The sequence below is a fragment of the Phoca vitulina genome, unplaced genomic scaffold (genome assembly GCF_004348235.1).
Source record: "Phoca vitulina isolate PV1807 unplaced genomic scaffold, GSC_HSeal_1.0 scaffold23, whole genome shotgun sequence".
Classification (NCBI taxonomy): Eukaryota; Metazoa; Chordata; class Mammalia; order Carnivora; family Phocidae; genus Phoca; species Phoca vitulina.
In genome coordinates, this window is record NW_022589726.1 from 9,500,807 (window position 1) to 9,519,156 (window position 18,350).

At 40.3% G+C, this 18,350-nt stretch overlaps 1 protein-coding gene across 1 annotated transcript; it reads right to left on the minus strand.

Annotated features, from left to right (window-relative positions):
* Positions 1-249: 249 nt before the first annotated feature.
* On the minus strand, positions 250-17,607 carry RXYLT1 (ribitol xylosyltransferase 1). Its single transcript, XM_032421059.1, has 6 exons — positions 17,296-17,607; positions 16,330-16,485; positions 12,285-12,387; positions 8,028-8,342; positions 4,356-4,526; positions 250-1,056 (listed from the first exon to the last, which is right to left on the minus strand). Exons 1-6 carry the CDS (start codon positions 17,462-17,464, stop codon positions 639-641), a joined length of 1,332 nt encoding a protein of 443 aa, XP_032276950.1. The 5' UTR covers positions 17,465-17,607; the 3' UTR covers positions 250-638.
* Between the last annotated feature and the right edge of the window lie 743 nt (positions 17,608-18,350).

Below are 18,350 nucleotides of genomic sequence, written 5' to 3' on the forward strand. Positions count from 1 at the left end.
CGGCTGCCTTCGGCTCAGGTCACGATCCCAGAATCCTGGGATTGAGCCCCATATTGGGCTCCTTGCTCAGCGGAGAGCCTGCTTCTCCCTCTCCCTCTGCCTGCCGCTCCCCCTGCTTGTGCTCTCTCTCTCTCTGTGTCAAATAAATAAAATCTTTAAAAAAAAAAAGAGATTAGTATTTATTTAGCATTTACTATATATATTGGATACTTTATATTTCTTTTTTAAAACTTAACCTAGGAGGTACCATTGTCTTCATTTTACATTGAAAGGAACTAAGACTCAGGACACTTATATGGCTTCCTCAAGGTCCGCAGGTAGTAGGTGCGGAGGCAAGGTTTCAACCCAGGTTCTATCTGACTCCAAAGCTGTCTTTCCACCATAGAATGCTGCTTCCCTAGAGTGGATCTGAATGGATGAGAAGAGTTGATAAATGTTAAATCATCTGACCTAGTAAAAGTGAGTTTGAGTAACATCTTCATTTTCAGGAGTGACCCAACGATGGAGCACTTAGTTGACATTACATAATCTAGCGTCTATGAGGGTACCTCAAAGAACATTTATACACACACACACACACATCAAGTATTAGAAATGACTTTAAAAATCAGATCTTAGCTCAAAAAGATAATTAACAGTTACCCTTTATTATTCATTAAAAATGAACTTTCTAAAATATTAGTAAATCTCATTTTTAGCTCCGTTTTGAAGTGCTGATACCAGTGGAGTAACATTTTTCTTCTTTGAACCTTTTCTTGTAAAATTAGAGTTTTCTCTTTTTCTAAAACAGCAGGTAGTTCATTCCAGTTCTTAATAAAGATAAAAGGAGCGTCCATGGACTTGAGTAGCTGCAGAGGAGAATTACGGTAAACAGATGCATTTCCACAGCTGCCGGCTGTCATGACATCTTCTACCACGGGAATAGAGCCATAGGAGCAAGCCTCGTATATTCTATAACATTCTGTGTTTATTCCTACTGGGCACAATGTGAGATCACTCTGAAGCAAAGCATCTTGGTAATTCTTAAGGCTTTCATTTGTTTCCTGAGGCTGCCACCTTAAAAAATCAGAAAAACAACTGTCGTTTTCACTTTAATAAGCATGTTTTTTGTGAGAGAAAATGTCAGCTACAGGAAATGGTAAACACATTATAGAGATGACGGCAGAAGAGAGAAATAAAATCTTGCCCAAATAGATTTCTTGAAAATATTTAAGAATTTGAAAAGTTTACAGCGACATATGTTTAAATCTAGTAGTCACCACAAAATTTCTGAATGAATGTTAATCCAGCCAATATTTTCTTTTTTTTAAAGATTTTATTTTTAAGTAATCCCTACACCCAACGTGGGGTTTGAACTCACAACCCTGAGGTCAAGAGTCTCACGCTCTACCAACCGAGCCAGCCAGGCAGGCACCCCCAGCCCATGTTTTCTGAGTGCCAGGTCTTCTTTCTCTACCCCACCCTCCAAAATCCTGCCCTCACAGAGCTTACATTCTAGTTCCAGTGATGGAGATGGATAGTAAACAAGTCAGGTCAGTATGTTATTTAGGTGTTAAGTACTATGAAGAAAAATAAAGCAGAGAAGCGAGGAGGGAGTTTCTGAGCCAGCAGTGTTGCAGTTTTAAGGAGGTAATCAGGGAACGTCTCATTGCAGGGTCGTCTGAGCACAGAGCTGGAGGTGAGGCAGCAAACCACGCAGACGTTTCAGGGGGGAACTAAGTACAGTACAAGTACAAAAGCCACGAGACGGTGTGTGCCTGGCAAGGCCAAGGAACAGCAAGGAGGCCAGGGTGGCTGAAGCAGGAGAGCAGAGGGGAAGAGGAGGGAAGATGAAGTCAGAGCATCCCATCATGGAGGGTTGTGATCAGAGGGGTGACTGACCTGACCCGTGTTTTATCAGAATTAATCTGGCCCTTGTGTTGAGAATAGACTGTATAGGGACAAAGGTAGAAGTTGAGAGACCTTTAGAAAGCTAGACATTCTCTCCCAACCATTCCTATTTTCTCAGTGAAATAAGCAATAGGGTCAGAAGGTAATGAAGAGAGAAGAAGGTACGAAGCAGTCTTGTAGGAGAGAGGGAGAACACACGGACAAGGGGAACGTATGATTGCTGGGCACTTGAGAGTCAAGGTCACATATTTAAAGTGAGGTCTATTGGCACAATTCTCTGTGTGTGTGTGTCTGGCCGCATGGTGCAGGTAAGAGAGCTGGATTTTACCAGAGTTAGGGTTTGCTCCATTAGGGAACTAGGGATTTGAATGTGTATCAGTCATAGTTGACTATGAAATTTAAGAGTGGAAAAGAAGAAAGTAAAGATGAGGTGAGCAAAAGACAATGAAAAGTAGTAGGAACAATGAATTATAAATCCCAGCTAAATTGTTGTAGTCAATTAATTATAGGGAGTGAGCTGAAATGACAGAAAATGGTGGTTACACAGAGAGATGCTGGAACTTGAGATCACAAAGATGAAGTATGTGTAATGATAAGGTCTAAGAAATGAGCAGGACACTGCATGGCCAAGGCCAACTGGAGGACCAGATCACTGGAAGACGGGGGGTAAAGGAACCGTAAGACAAAGGTGGCAGAAGGACCATCTATATAGATTGGGAATCACCAAGAATTAGGTTGGAGTAACATGGGAGAGAGTGAGAGTGTGCCAGAACTAAACTCTTCATGGAAGTAAGGAGATAAACCCCAGGGTCAGTAAATGACTTCAAAGAAAAAGAGCAATGGATGGTTTTGTTTGCTGACAAGATATTCAAAATGGGAGGTTGTAGGGAGGGAAAGGGGAGAATGGTCTGGAAGCAGCAATGAGAAGCAAGGAGGACACCTACTCCACCTCCCGGCTCAAGGCTGTAAGAGGAATTGCAAGAATAATTCTATTCCTACAATAAACTTTGATATTTTACACTGCCCTCATTCACTCCTTTCCTGGTACACTGTCCCCTTGTGGCTCTTTACATTTGCTTTCCCTCTGCCTGGACTACCCTTCTCCTAAATAGACACAGGGTTCACCCCTGCACTTTCTTCAGGCCTGTGCTTATCTGTAATCTTCATACTGGAGAATTCCTTAGCCATTCTATAACAGCAGGTGCTCCACTCTTGATCCCTAGTCCTCTCTACATCCCTCCTCTGCTCAGCTGTTTTTACATGGCATCTATCATGTATCTGACACACAATATATTTTACTGGTTTGTCTCCTCCAACAAACATTTAAGTTCTAAGAGGGCATGGACTTTTGACTGTTTTGTTCACTGCTGTATCCTTCATAGCTGAGATAGTTCCTGGCATATAGCAGTTGCTTGAAAAACAGTTGTTGACTGAATGGATATAGTACGGTTACATTAACTCTACATCTGTTCTTAGAGTTGGGAGTTATGCTTTCAAAAAGAGAATATCTGGGGCGCCTGGGTGGCTCAGTCGGTTAAGCGACTGCCTTCGGCTCAGGTCATGATCCTGGAGTCCCAGGATCGAGTCCCGCATCGGGCTCCCTGCTCAGTGGGGAGTCTGCTTCTCCCTCTGACCCTCCTCCCTCTCATGCTCTCTGTCTCTCATTCTCTCTCTCAAATAAATAAATAAAATCTTTAAAACAAAACAAAAACAAAAACAAAAAGAGAATATCTGCTACAATTAATATATTTTTAGATCTGGAAGGACATTTTTTAGGCATTTCTTCTTTGATGATTCTACACATGAAATTGCATTTATTTATTTAAAAACAAAAGGAATAATTCCAAGATTTCTTCCTTCACTCCATGAACACCTGTTTCATGATTACCATGCAAAAGATGGAAGGAAGTTAAATCCATCCATCCATCCATCATCCATCCATCCATCCATCCATCCATCCAACCATCCACTCCCCATTTATCCTAGGCCTATTTGTGTAAGGTCCTATGTTAGATCTGGGGATTCAAAGAATAGTATGTCCTGTTCTCCTGTCGTCAGGGTGGTGTCAGTTCCCTGAAGGTGTGAGGAGTACTTCATGCCACTCTTGGAACACTGAAACTGGTCGACCAAACATCTCAGGGATGAACCTCAGACCTTACTGGCACTCATAATCGTTGTGTGTCAGGTCTAACTGACAAACATCATTGAGGAATCTCAGACAATTGACATTTGCATAGGATAGTTACTAGTATTTCTCTTCAGGATGGACTCTAGCTATAGGAGATTCTCCCCATTTTAAATGCATACAACCCAGTTTCTACACAGCCTTAATTACTGATATATCTTCTGCAGAAAGACTGGTATTAATGAAGCTAACAATGTCTCTTTGGAGACCTGTGCTGCTACATAATGCAACTCTCGAACTAGAGAACAAAATGGGTGAATCAAGTAAACATAGAACTTACTGTTCTCTTGCTGAAACCCAACAAAGCTTATCGTTCCCATCTTGTTTCAAAATGTTCATTAGTGCTTGTCTGGATGAATTTTCATAAACGGTTCCTAAGAAATTACATAAGTAGGGCCTTTCATTATGCAGCATTGACCAACTTGCTTCCACCACAGGAAAATTCCTGTATCTACAGAAATAAGTACATATGAGTTAACAACATATGACAATAGGATTGGCAAATGACTGTATAACCTAACATCTTAGGTAGCATCATGATGCAGAGAGAAGAGATTTCAAGTATGATTTTCTAAACCTCAAACTGTAATTTTCCATGCTTACTTTGGAAAAGTCCCTGAATCTACTAACTTAAAAAAATAACCTCACATTGACATCTTTTATGAAATTGCTATAGAGATTAAGTGCCTGAAATGTTTTTTTTTACTCTTCAACTTCCACTTGTGGTTATAAGGAAGGTTGAATTCAAGACCTTCAAAGTATAAATAATCCACATTCATAATGATCATGCTTTAATGACTGTTGTAGCCAGGTGATGGAAAGATTACAGAATACACATTTCTATAGCAAAGAGCTCCAATTTTCCAAAGGCTTTTATTTATTTATTTTTTTAAAGATTTTATTTATTTATTTGAGAGAGAGAGAATGAGAGACCAAGAGCACGAGAGGGAAGAGGATCAGAGGGAGAAGCAGACCCCCAGCTGAGCAGGGAGCCCAATGTGGGACTCGATCCCGGGACTCCAGGATCATGACCTGAGCTGAAGGCAGTCGCTTAACCAACTGAGCCACCCAGGCGCCCTCCAAAGGCTTTTAAAGTAGATTTTTAAAAACGGGCTCTTGTAGGTTGATTTTTAAAAAAGATTTTATTCATTTATTTATTTACTTATTGGAGGAGGGTGTATGCAAGCGGGAGGAGGGGCAGAGGGAGAGGGAGAGAGAGAATCCCAATCAGACTCTGCGCAGAGTGCACGGAAGTCCAACGCAGGGCTGAATCCCAGGACCCTGAGACCATGACCCGAGCTGAAATCAAGAGCTGGACGCCCAACCGAGTCATCCAGGCACCCGTAAAGTAGATTAAAAAATACTTTGGCACCTGGGTAGTGCAGTCAGTTAAGCTTCCGACTCTTGGATTCAGCTCAGGTCATGATCTCAGGGTCGTGAGATATAGCCCCAAGGTGGGCTCTGCATTCAGCGTGGAGTCAGCTTACGACTCTCTCTCCTGGGGCACCTGGGTGGCTCAGTTGGTTAAGCGGCTGCCTTCAGCTCAGGTCATGATCCCAGGGTCCTGGGATCGAGCCCCACATCGGGCTCCCTGCTTAGCGGGAAGCCTGCTTCTCTCTCTCCCTCTCCCCCTGCTTGTGTTCCTGCTCTCGCTATCTCTCTGTCAAATAAATAAATAAATAAATAAATAAATAAATAAAATATTTTAAAAAATTAAAAAAAAACCTCTCTCTCCTTCCCCCTCTGCCCCTTCCCCGCTCTCTCTCTCTAAAATGAATAATCTTAAAAAAAACCAACCCTAGCTTTTAAAACACTAATAAAAAAATATAAAAAAGCCCTTGCATGCCATACAGAAGAGGCCTGCTGCAACTGACCCCTTCTCATGGGCATTTGGAAATACTAGAGACCAAACAATAGAACCCTCCTATAAGGGTGACGCTTTATATAACATTCTTCACAGGTTTTTTCAGCCTTGGCATTACTGCCATTTTGGGCTAGTTCATTTTTTGTTGTGGAGGCTGTCCTCTACCTTGTAGGATATTTAGCAGCATCGCCGGCCTCTACCCACCAGATGCCATTGTCGCCCTTCCACTTGTAACAACCAAAAATGACCTCCAGGCATTGTCAAGTGTCTCCTGGGAGGCAAAACTGCTTCTGCTTGAAAAGCACTTATCTATAAAAAGGATATTGGTCTAGTCCAACAATAAAAGAATTACAGAGTTTCCATCCAATGTATGGAAATTGTATGAATAGGCTATGTAGTGTTACTATGAAAGAGTAATTTTGTTTCAGAGCATTTTACAAGTATGAGCTCTGCTCACGGGACAGAATTTTCAAAGGTCTTATATCTGGCTATACTTAATATAAACCTTTTTGTCGGATGCTACCACAAACCTACTAAGTTGGAATACTGCAGGGTAGGCCAGGAAGGATGTCTTGTTAATACGCTTCTCTGGTGATATTTGTGTAGCCAACTAAGCAGTAGTTTAAGGTCCCATCTGGTAAAAAGTGATAAGAATGAATAATGAATATCTGATTCAAAAAACATGTTAATGAAATTTCTTGTAATTCATCCATTTGGCAAGTATTCACTCTCTACTCTATGCAGGCTTGGTTTTAGACTCTGTCGATACAGCGAACAAGAGACAGAACCCCTGGGGTTTCTGTACTAGTGCTGGATCTAAGTTTAACTTATCTTAAAGTCAGCTAAAAACCCTCTATTAACAGAAAGATAAAAAATAAGTTTCCATTTTATAGACTCTATAGACATATTTAGAAGCCTTTGTTATTACTTAATTAACTCCTCTTATTATAGAAGAGATTCGTGCAAGTTTAGCAAGTCTCAGTGACAGATCTGAGCATATTATGATCCTCTCAAATCAGGGGTATGGAATGCTCCTGATTTAATATTGCTTTTCTAAATTCTTTTTTTTTTTTTTTTTTTAAAGATTTTACTTATTTATTTGTCAGAGAGAAAGCCCGAGAGAGACAGCACAAGCGGGGGCGGGGGGCAGTAGGCAGAGGGAGAAGCAGGCTCCCCACTGAGCAAGAAGCCTGATGTAGGACTCAATCCCAGGACCCTGGGACCATGACCTGAGCCGAAGGCAGACGCTTAAGCAACTGAGCCACCCAGGTGTTCCTTAATATTGTTTTACAAGTAAGATTTTTTTTGTTTTTACTATAAATTATATAGATTCTATAGTTGTTTTAAGTAGGTCTGCCTGTCTGCCATTCTCTGTTTAAACATCTCTTTAGGGCACTACTGATAAACTTGAAAATTCATCCTATGCCTTGGAGTTCTAAAACACAAAAAGTTAACTTATCCCCTCTCCTTATAAAATGCTAAAATACTCTGGGGGTGCCTGGGGTGGCTCAGTTGGTTAAGCGTCCAACTCTTGATTTTGCCTCAGGTCATGATCTCAGGGTTGTGAGATCAAGCCCTGAGTTGGGCTCTGTGCTATGCATGGAGCCTGTTTAAGATTCTCTTTCTCCAGGGGCTCCTGGGTGGCTCAGTCGTTAAGCGTCTGCTTTCGGCTCAGGTCATAATCCCAGGGTCCTGGGATCAAGCCCCACATCGGGCTCCCTGCTCCACGGGAAGCCTGCTTCTCCCTCTCCCACTCCCCCTGCTTGTATTCCCTCTCTTGCTGTGTCTCTCTGTCAGATAAATAAATAAAATCTTAAAAAAAAAAAAAAAGATTCTCTCTCTCCATCTCCCTCTGCCCCTCTTCCCCACTCACAATCTTCAAAAAAAAAAAAAAGCTAAAGTACTCTAAAAACATCATTATTATTACTGAAGCATGAGACCAAACCATATTTTTTCCATGGAAAAGATTGTACCTGGCCTCCCAGATGATACCAGAACTACATTTATTACAAATTTAAAGTACAATCTTCCTGATTCAGAAATTCAGGTCTTAGAGTCTAGAAACATGTAATAATATTTTGTACTTACGTTGCCACTCCTAAAGGCCACTGAAAGATATCCACATCATTAACCCAGGGGCTGTCATATATTATGAAAAGCAGCTCCACAAAGCCTCCATTTCTTTTGAGGAACTGGTTTATCCATTCATTATTACAATGTTCATTTCCAAGCAACACAACGGCGAGATGCTGGACTTTTTGAGTTTGCACTAAATTTTGTGCATAAAGTAACCACTGGGTGGCATAAAAGATCTTAGTTTTTTCTCTCCCATTTAGAATGAGTACCACGTTATTCACATCAATGGGAAAGTACCCTGGGACTACAGCTGGGCCAGTGATGAAGCTGTTAAAACAATACAACAAAACAAGAACAAGAGACAAACCAACAAAAACAGAACAAAGGTATTTGAGATCAGAAGTTTTTAATCATTTTACATAAAATCTACAATGAGATTTAATCTGTATTCTTTCTAGAAACATAATTTCTATAATGCAAGTTTTCCTGAACAAGTTTGAATGATAGAGCATGGATGTCAATTAATGGGAAGCTTTGGTTGTAGTAAGATCAACTGCATATGATAATCAGAAATGTGGTAGCTTGGTTGTTGCTTTTAACCACATTCAGAATACATGCTGGCCAGAGTTTGAGCTGGTGAACTATTCACAGTTGAATCATGTGAAACTCTGTATAGTTCCTCCTCTGTATAGAGTAAGCAGCTCCCACCTCTTTTATGTGGGAGTTACTGTTAACGTTCTTTATCTGAATGAAATGTAAGTGATGAATTGAGAAAGGGAGGATGGCATTATAAACATCCATGGAGGTTAAGTCTCAAAAACATAATGTTAAGGAAAAAAGCAAGCTGCAGAATACTCATAAGATATGACAATTCTATGTAAATTTGAAAGTGCAATATAAAAATTGTGCTTAAATCTAGTATAAGTACAAATATGAAAATATGAATGGGAGGATACACACCAAATTCATTATAGGGGTTGCCTCTGAGGAGGAAGAAGAGAAGAGGAACTGGGAAATAGTACAAAGAAAGCTTCCCTTTTACTGGGAATATTTAATTCTTTGAAGAGGAAAGTTAAATATCTGAAGCAAATATGACAGAGAGCTAGAATATGTTGGTTCTGCGTGATGGGTAAATGAGAATGTGTTATTTTATTCTCTGTGAAAAAGAAACAATATCGTATCTGTACTACAATTTTAATTACATAATCCTATACATAGAAAAAAGACTGGAAGTAGACATGACGAAATGTTGTCTAACCCTGTTTTTGGAATTCTGGGCACAGCGGAATTATGAGTGATGACAACATCTTCTGAATTTTCCAAGTTATTGTAATAATCACTTATTAGTCTTTTTAATTATAAGCCTATCTTAAAAAAAGAAAGATGTAATTTTAAAAAACAAACAAACTTGTAAAATCTGAGTACTGAATTTTTTAAAACTCTGTTTATTGTGCTTTAAACAATGCTATTGCTTTATTAACTACTGGCCTGGCTTGCAAAGGGCAGTGGACGCTCTGGGCTCAGGGTCCATGTAGGATGTGAGGAGGAGGCGATGATCGGGAGGCTGCTTTGAAGGAAAGGAAGCGGTCTGGAGGGCAGGCCCAAGACACCTTAGATTTACTTCCGGAAATGGGTAGACCTTGTAAAGGAGTCATGGAAAGCTATGGCCACGCCATCAAGAAAGTGAAGAAACTCTTGGAAATCTAGCTGCCCATTGTCCATTTTCTTCATCATGTGGTCAAGGACACCAGAGTCCTTCCAGTTCTTTGTGAAGGCAGCCAGTTTTGTATTCACGAAGGCTAGGAACTCTGTCTTGGGAGAGCGTGCAGTTGTTACCCTCCTTTCCAGCAAACTTCTGGAAAACAGCAATCAGAGACTCGATGCACGGCTCAGCCTCAGTAGGGCTGGACATTTTTGCCACGTCTGCGTGCAGTGGGCGAGGAGGCTGTGACCGGGCGGCAGCAGCGCTGCCAAAAGTTGATTTATTTTTAAGTCATCTTTACATCCAATGTGGGGCTCAAACTCACAACCCCAAGATCAAGAGTCACATGCTCTACTGACTGAGCCTGCCAGGTGACCCTCACAGGATTATTTTGAAGACTAAATGCATTAACAGATGTACAGTGCTTAAAACAGTATCTGGCACATAGGAATCACTATAGGAGTCTTGCTGCTGTTATTAGTTTTATTATTTTTACTATTACTTAAAGAGGTACTGCAACATCTCCCTACTTCCCTTCTCCTTTCTGTTTCCAGAACTGAATGAACTGAATATTATCTCTCCTTCATGTACCTGCACAAAAGCCTTATTGATACATTCTTTATATTAATATGTTCAACTAGGTTACAAGCGAGCCTGGGACTTATTCTGTCTCTTGAAGGAACTTGGCCTATCTCTACTCATATCTATCGTATATTGATTTACAGTTTAATTTCATAGGGCAACTTCATTTTTAATTTCTTAGGAGGAATCTTACTTCTGCTCATCATGGCCTTTGCTTATCCTTAAAAGACTGCCTTCAGAGTCCTGTATGTCCATATGCAGGAATTATCACAAGATATATAACTGTCCATCTATTCGATAAAACAAAAGCTAGATGCCAAATTATTTAACTTATTGTTTTCAGAGTTCAATTATGGTATTTTCAATTAACATCTGCTACTTATGAAAAGGTTAAAAAAAAAAGAAAAAGTTGAACTTATTTCTAAAGATCAAGATACTGAGTAAGTTTTAATTTACATTTTGTAAAATTCACCCATTTTGGGGCACCTGGCTGGCTCAGTTGGAGGAGTGTGTGACTCTTGATCTTGGGGACATGAGTTTGAGCCACACGATGGGTATAGAGGTTACTTAAAAATAAATAAATAAAATCTTTAAAAAATAAATAAAATCTTAAAAAACATAAAAACCTGTTTACTTTTCAAGAATGATTACTTTGAAAAGATACATGAAATGAAATTGCTTTCCAAGTGTCTAAAAACTAAACAAGAATTAGCAGAGAAAACTCAAATGAAATTGAGATTAACCATAGCTTTTCTTTTTGATTTCTGTGGGAAATAAATGGAAACCTAACAGAAACCTGAATCTTTGGTTGACATTTTTTTCCCTAATAGTACAATTGTTACATGAAATAAGCATTTAAAATGATTATTTTTATTTCAATAAGAAAGCAAAATCTTTTTTTTTTTTTAAAGATTTTATTTATTTGACAGAGAGAGAGGGCACAAGCAGGGGGAGTGGCAGGCAGAGGGAGAGGGAGAAGCAGACTCCCCGCTGAGCAAGCAGCCCAATGTGGGACTTGATCCCAGCACCCTGGGATCATGACCTGAGCCGAAGGCAGTCACTTAACCAACTGAGCCACCCAGATGTCCCAAGAAAGAAAATCTAATAGAAAATAGCACTCTTTCATACAGCAATATTATCACATTTTTTCCTAAAGAAAATAATCGCAATTCTACCTATTTAAAAATCTTTAGAAAATATGGAATCATAGATAAAAGTTTTATAAAAATAAAAACTCAAAAAGTCTTAATGATACATTGGTTTTACTGAATCTGAAAAAAGAAAAAAAGATTTCTGGGGGAGCCTGGGTGGCTCAGTCGGTTAAGTGTCTGCCATTGTTCGGCTCAGGTCACGATCAGGGTCCTGGGATTGAGCCCCGTGTTGGGCTCTCTGTTCAGTGGGGAGTCCGCTTCTCCCTCTGTGTTCTCCCTCTCTCTCTCAAATAAATAAATAAAATCTTAACAAAATAAAAATAAAAAAAAGATTTCTGAGTAATTGCATTAAAATGATAATCTATACCATCAAATCATGAAAGACTCATATATAAATGTTTTTATAAAATTTTCACAACTCATAACAATAGCTTTGCTTCCACTTGAGTATTATAAAATATGTGAACATGACTAGTATATGAAAGAGAAAAATGAAAATACTTTTAAGTTTATATATTATTCCTTCAAGATATGGAATATTAAATGCTTATCAACAATCAAATGTTATAAAATTTGGAGCATGAACCTTCCCATATAATCAGAAATGTTTTGATAAAAATGAAACCGACAAAATTAAAAAAAGGAAGCATTTTGTAAAAATGTTCAGGTAAACTATAACTACAATATATATATTCATGAGATTCACTTTTCTATTCTTCACAAGTTGAACTGGAAATATTGTCTCTAAATATGTTTTCCTCTGATTTTTCTCCTCGTATTTATATAAAACATTGTATAGAAAGACAGCAAACGTTAATGTTGCACAATTAATACCTGTAATGTGTTCTTCTTACAACTGAATTTCCTTCTCTCCACTGAGCAGTCACATCGGTGGGATCAAGCAAGCCTTCAAAAATATGCTCCCAGAGATACAAACCTGGTAATCAATCAAACAAACAAACAAACAGAAAATAAGAACAAATCCATTTACTGTCTGGTTTACTCTGGTGTGTGAGATGAGTTTATGTTCTGCTCATTTATGTAAGTTGACCAGGAAAGCAAACTGTATTCCTTTTTGGTCCCCTGGCAGGCACTTCTGCCAAGCAATAGCTCAAAATCACCAATATGGTGGTTAAGGTATGAGAGACAGAATTCAGAGCTTGTCAGTGTGAAATGTGGCAGAATGTGGGTTACATCAAAGACAATAACCTCTCTTACTCTAAACCTGAGAAACCCCTAATTTTCGTTGGACTTTTACTACCTACTTCATCCTGACATGTGTTATAATGTAAGTTACTATATGATTAGAATGGCTTCTATATTCTAACAAACTAGGGGAATTCACCATTTTGTGCCAAACACCACCAGAGGAGCTCACGCATATATGTATACAGTCAATACATCAGGGAGATAGTAACTCGTCTTCACTTGAACACACATCCCTCACTGCATCATGCCCTCTGCAGACAAATGCCTTTGCATCTTTCTCCTTAGGGTGGCCCCTGATATTTTACTGTGATTTCACCTGAATGAAAGCTCTGAGAGTGGAGGAAAGCAGAAGGAAGTAATCTGGGAGCCCTGTTTTACTTATTGACAGATGTGCTTTATTCCATTTGCATTATGCCCTGGTACTAAAAGGACACACACAAAATGACTGTGCTTAAACACTTAGCCAATCAGATAAAGCTTTCCATGTGTGGTGGCCCAATAATGCCTCCCTGTCCACCCAAGATGGCCGAGGATGTAATCTCTAGAATCTATGAATACATTATCTTACATGGCAAAAGAAACTTTCTATATGTGATTAATGATGCTGAGGTGGGAAGGTTATCCTGGATTATCTAGATAGGCCCTAGGTAATCATAAGTGTTTTCACGAGAGGGAAGCAAGGGTGTCAGAGTGAGGGAAGGAGGTATGAGGACGGAAGCAGAAGTTGGAATGATGTGGGGCCATGAGTCAAGGAATGTGGGTAGCTTGAAGAAGCTACAAAAGTCAAGGAAACAGATCCTCCTCTAGAGACTCCAAAAAGAATACAACCCTGTGGACACTTTTTAGACTTCTACCTTCAAAAATGTAAGATTATAAGTTTATGGTGACTATGGTTAATAATACTGTTTTATATATTTGGAAGTTGCTAAGAGAGTAGATCTTAAAAGTTCTCATCACAAGAAAAAAAGTATGTGTGGTGATAGATACTAACTAGACTTACTATGTTGATCACTTCACAAAATATAAATATCTCAAACCATTATGTTGTATACCTGAAACCAATACAATGTTATATGTCAATTATATTAATTAAAAAAAGATAATAAAATTGTGTTGTTTTAATTCACTAAATTTTTGGTAACTGCTTATGGCAGGAAACTAGAGATTATGGTACCTGGAAATGAGATACTGCTGTAATAAATTCTCAAAAATCTGGAAGTGGCTTTGGAATTGAGTAATGGGAAGAGGCTGGAAGAACTTTGAGGAGCTTGATTTAGAAATGCCTACATTAGATTGCCTTGGACAGGTTATAGGTAGAAGTATGGGTGTTAGTGACTCAGCTGGTGAGAACTCAGAAGAGAAAAAGCACAGTAAAAACAAACCATTTACTGATTTTTATAAGCATTTAAGCAGACTATTAGTAGAAATATGCAGGTTAAAGTGCTGCTGGTGAGGGCTCAGAAGGAAATGAGGAACATGTTACTAGAAACTGGAGAAAAGGGGATCCTGGTTATAATAGCACCAGAATGCTTAGTTGAATTGTGTCTAGAAGTTATATGGAAAGTGGAAAGTGTAAATGATAAACTTGGATATTTAGCTGAAGAGATTTCCAAGCAGTGTTGAAGCTGTGGCCTGGTTTCTTCTTGCTGATTATAGTAAATATAAGAGGAAAGAGTGATTGAGCGAGGAACTTAAGCAAGAAGGAGCCAGGACTTGATGGTTTGGGAAATTCTCAGCTTGTTCAATTGCAAAAGGGTGGAAAATTAGGAGATTCACTGTCAGAAAGGCGTGTTTCTGAAAGAAGGTGACGGATATAGTTGAGTATCTTTTTGCTAGTGCCTCAAAAGGATTAAAAGGTTAAAATATTCAGTCACATAGAGGGCTCATTGAGATTATTAGGGGTGTAATTTATGGGTCTCCTCAGCCAACTCAGCAGAAGCCAGAAACAGAGATGAGATTCTCCAGGAAAGACCTGGAAGAGTTCTTGTCTGATGGAGTGAATTTCCTGTGATAGGAGACCCACAAGCTTCTTGAAAATGTTCTATCAGCAGAAACACTGCTGGCTTGGACTAAAGGGGACAGAGAGATGTTGAAATGAAAGAAGGGTATTGATTCCCCAAATCCTACCAGTAGGATACCGGCTGATAAAACCACTGAGCGGCAAGCACATGCTACCATTCATGACAAAGGAAGGATGACTGCAAGGATTGAGAGCTGCAAGACCAGAAGCAAAGTTCTGAGCCACAGGTTTTTCCCAGGCCTTGAAACTTAACAGTTTGCCTGGTTGGAATTTAGAATTGCTTGGACCAGTGACTCCATTTTCCTCCCCCTCCCCTCCACTTTTTAAAAAAGATTTTATTTATTTGAGAGCAAGAGTGAGAGTGAAAGCAAGAGAGAAAGAGAGAGACACACACACACACCGAGTGCCAGTGGGGGAAGGGGCAGAAAGAGAGAGACAGAGAAAGAATTCCAAGCCAACTCTGCACTGAGCACAGAGCCCGACACAGGGCTCAATCTCACGACGCTGAGATCATGACCTGAGCTGAAATCAAGAGTCTGACGTTTAACTGACTGAGCCACCCAGGTGCCCCCTTTTCCCTCCTTTTCGAATAGGAATGGAATTGGAATCCTATTTGCCTGGGAAATAGGTTGATGAAAAGGAGTGTTTGATAAAACTCATCTAGTCACTTTGTGCTTACTGAATGGCATAGAGAAAAGTCTGGAAACATGAAAACCTGTGAAGAATAGAATTAATTAAAAACTAGAATGGGGAAATGGGAATTTAAAGGATGAAATTAATATTAGAGATTTTATAAAGAAAAAAGTTGCTAGAACTTGATGATTGGAGCCTGGGTCTAGGTACTTGAAATCTGGAGGTCAGTAGTAATCTTCAAGGATGTATATTTGCATGCAAGCAAATTTATGAAACACTAAGGGCAAAGCGTCATTCTCTGATTACTTTCTTCTCCTCTGGTCCTTTCTACCTTATTCTACGATATACCTTACTGTAGATAAATCCAATGTTTAAAGGCCCAACAAAGCCCCTTTTAATTTGCTTAATTCTTTCTGACTCTTGTAACCCTCATTTAGGGTCCCATTCTCTGATTGAGCATAATATATAACTTGGAACTCTAGAATCTCATGATACTCAGAGCAAAAATGCTTTTGCGGGTATTCAAGTTTAATTAACTGTATCCTATATCCCCCTCTTACATATTTATAATGAACACTGGCATATTAAGGGCTCTGAGAATGGCCTGTAATAAAGAACCCTGTTTAACTTTGTTCAGTTTAATGTTTCCCAAATTTGTTTGGCCATCATGTGCAGGGGCCACATCTTATATTTGTGTGTCAAGTGTCCAATAAATGCATAAATTCATGAAAATTCAGTTGACATAGGCATTTCTATATAATGACACTTACATTCTACTTTGTATCTACAAATAAAGCTGTCCTCAAAGACCAACGACAGATATCTGTGTACGTGTATTTCCACAGATATTGTCTAACAGAAAGGAGAAATGAAATATTAAGGAAAAGTAAAAAAATGTATCATGATGCTTTAACAAATGATGAAGTAGACTAAATGCATTAAAATGAATTGAATTTAACATTAATAAAGTACATTTAGGATTCTTTTTACATGTCTTAGCTCTATACATTAACTTACCAATGGCAGCTTTCCCCCAGATTTGTACACGGAAGTCTGTTTTCCCTTTTGTGGATTTATTTAATATTTGAAGGCTAGTTTTAAATCTGTGTTGTTGCTCATTTTTTTCATCTCCTTCCCAAGGATTCCATTCTTCACTTCCCAAAGTAGATTGTTCTGTGTTTTAAAAAGAGTAACCGTGTTTATCAGTAAGGTAGAGCTGCAGATGTAAATAAATTCAAGCCCTTTAAATTAGATGTGAGGGCGTGCTAATTTCAGCTTTTCATAGAGGTAAAGCAACTGCATTTGAACTGTTTAAACACATACAATTAAAAAAAAGGAAATCAGAATTTTTATTAAATCTTTATTCTGAAAGATCTTAGAAATAGAATGTTAACAGCAGACACAAAATCATCTCTTCCAAATGAAACCTTCTAAACTAACTGGATAATATGTATCAAGTTTAACTTTCGCTATTCTTTATAGATTGTGTATACGGAACCTATACATAAAAACTTGACTTCAGAATGGAAAGTGTCCAACAGTTTTAGATACTACTGTGCACAATTCTGAAAAAAGGGAGAGATAAGTCTGAGTCCGATTCTGACATAGGTCAAAATCCAGGACAGAGGACCACCATTTGGAGGTAAGGCACGCAGGCCTTCCCAAATCGCTGCAAGATTAGCGAAGGCTCTTTGTGTCACGGAGGAAATAGAGGTCTTAAACCCAGCGGCATTCCCAAGAATCTCCGACATTCTGTGACAATGCCTCGCAGGTTCAAGACGTGTTTCACGGAGTGCGCGCCAGTCAGCTTTGAAGGTGGGGAGTGGGGCTGGCGTGTGAGATTCGGGCGAGGACTGAGACAGCCGCACACGCTCCGAGCCCGAGCCCAGGGCCCGCTACCTAGAGCTGGAGGGGAGGCGCAGCCTGGAGCCCGGGGGCACCCCCGGACCCGCGAGCCGGGTCTGCAGCAGCCCAGTGTCCTACCTCGGCCGCGCCTCTCCCGCGCCGGGGCCGCCCCTTTCCTTAGGCCCCGCAGAGACGCGGCCGGCGCCCGGCGGCGGCGCCCGAAGAAAACGTGGTAGGCGGCGTAGAGGGAGAAGAGGCAGTACAGGGCGATGAGAAACGAGCAGAGCCGCTTCCGCGTCAGCCGCATCCCACTCGGGCTTCCCGTCGGCCACCGCCACCCTGGTGCTGGGCCGGAGAAGAGACCGGCGCTCAGCGCCCTGCCCTGCCGGCTTCAGGTGCAGGCCTAGGCCGGGGGGAAGGGAGTCACCCGAATCAACCCCGCCCCCGCTCAAGCCCCGCCCAGGGGCCGCCCCGGCGTCTCCACCCCGCCCCTCGCGCCAGCCCAGCTCAGGCCCCGCCCTCAGCCCCTCCCAAGCCTCTCCTAGGGCTTCGCCCCGCCCCTCCACAGGCGGGGCTCCTTCACCGGCTTTGGTAGCCTGTTGGCATCAGTCTTTGGAATTGGGCATTGGGAGACCGCATCTTAACAGCGCGCTGCTCCTTGATCTCCGTAGTGTACAGATGGCCTCTTTCAACCCTGTCCTCCTCCCCAAGTACATAAAAACTTACCTGTTATCTGACCGTAAAGAAAAAAAAAAAACCACAGACCTAAACAGCACCCACTGTGATCCCTGAAGTCCATGTGAAGGCATGGTCCCTTCTAGTTTTTGTTCCCAGAGCTTAGCAGAGGGCCTGTGACATTACAGATGAATGATATACATGTCCTTTAAAAAAAGCTAAGTGGTGGAGTGCCTGGCTGGCTCAGCTGGTGGAGCACGGTCTCTTGATCTCCGGGTTGTGAGTTCGAGCCCCACAGTTGGGTGTAGAAGTTACTTAAGAATAAAATGTTAAAAAAAAAAAAAGTTAAGTGGTGATAGTGGCACAACATTGTGGATGTAATTAATGTCACTCAATGGTACACTTAGAAATAGTTAGAATAGCAAATTTCATTATGTATACCTTACTAAAATATTTGAGAAAAATTTTATTACTATGATACAACTTGAGTGTACACAAGCATATAGTCTTGTCAAATA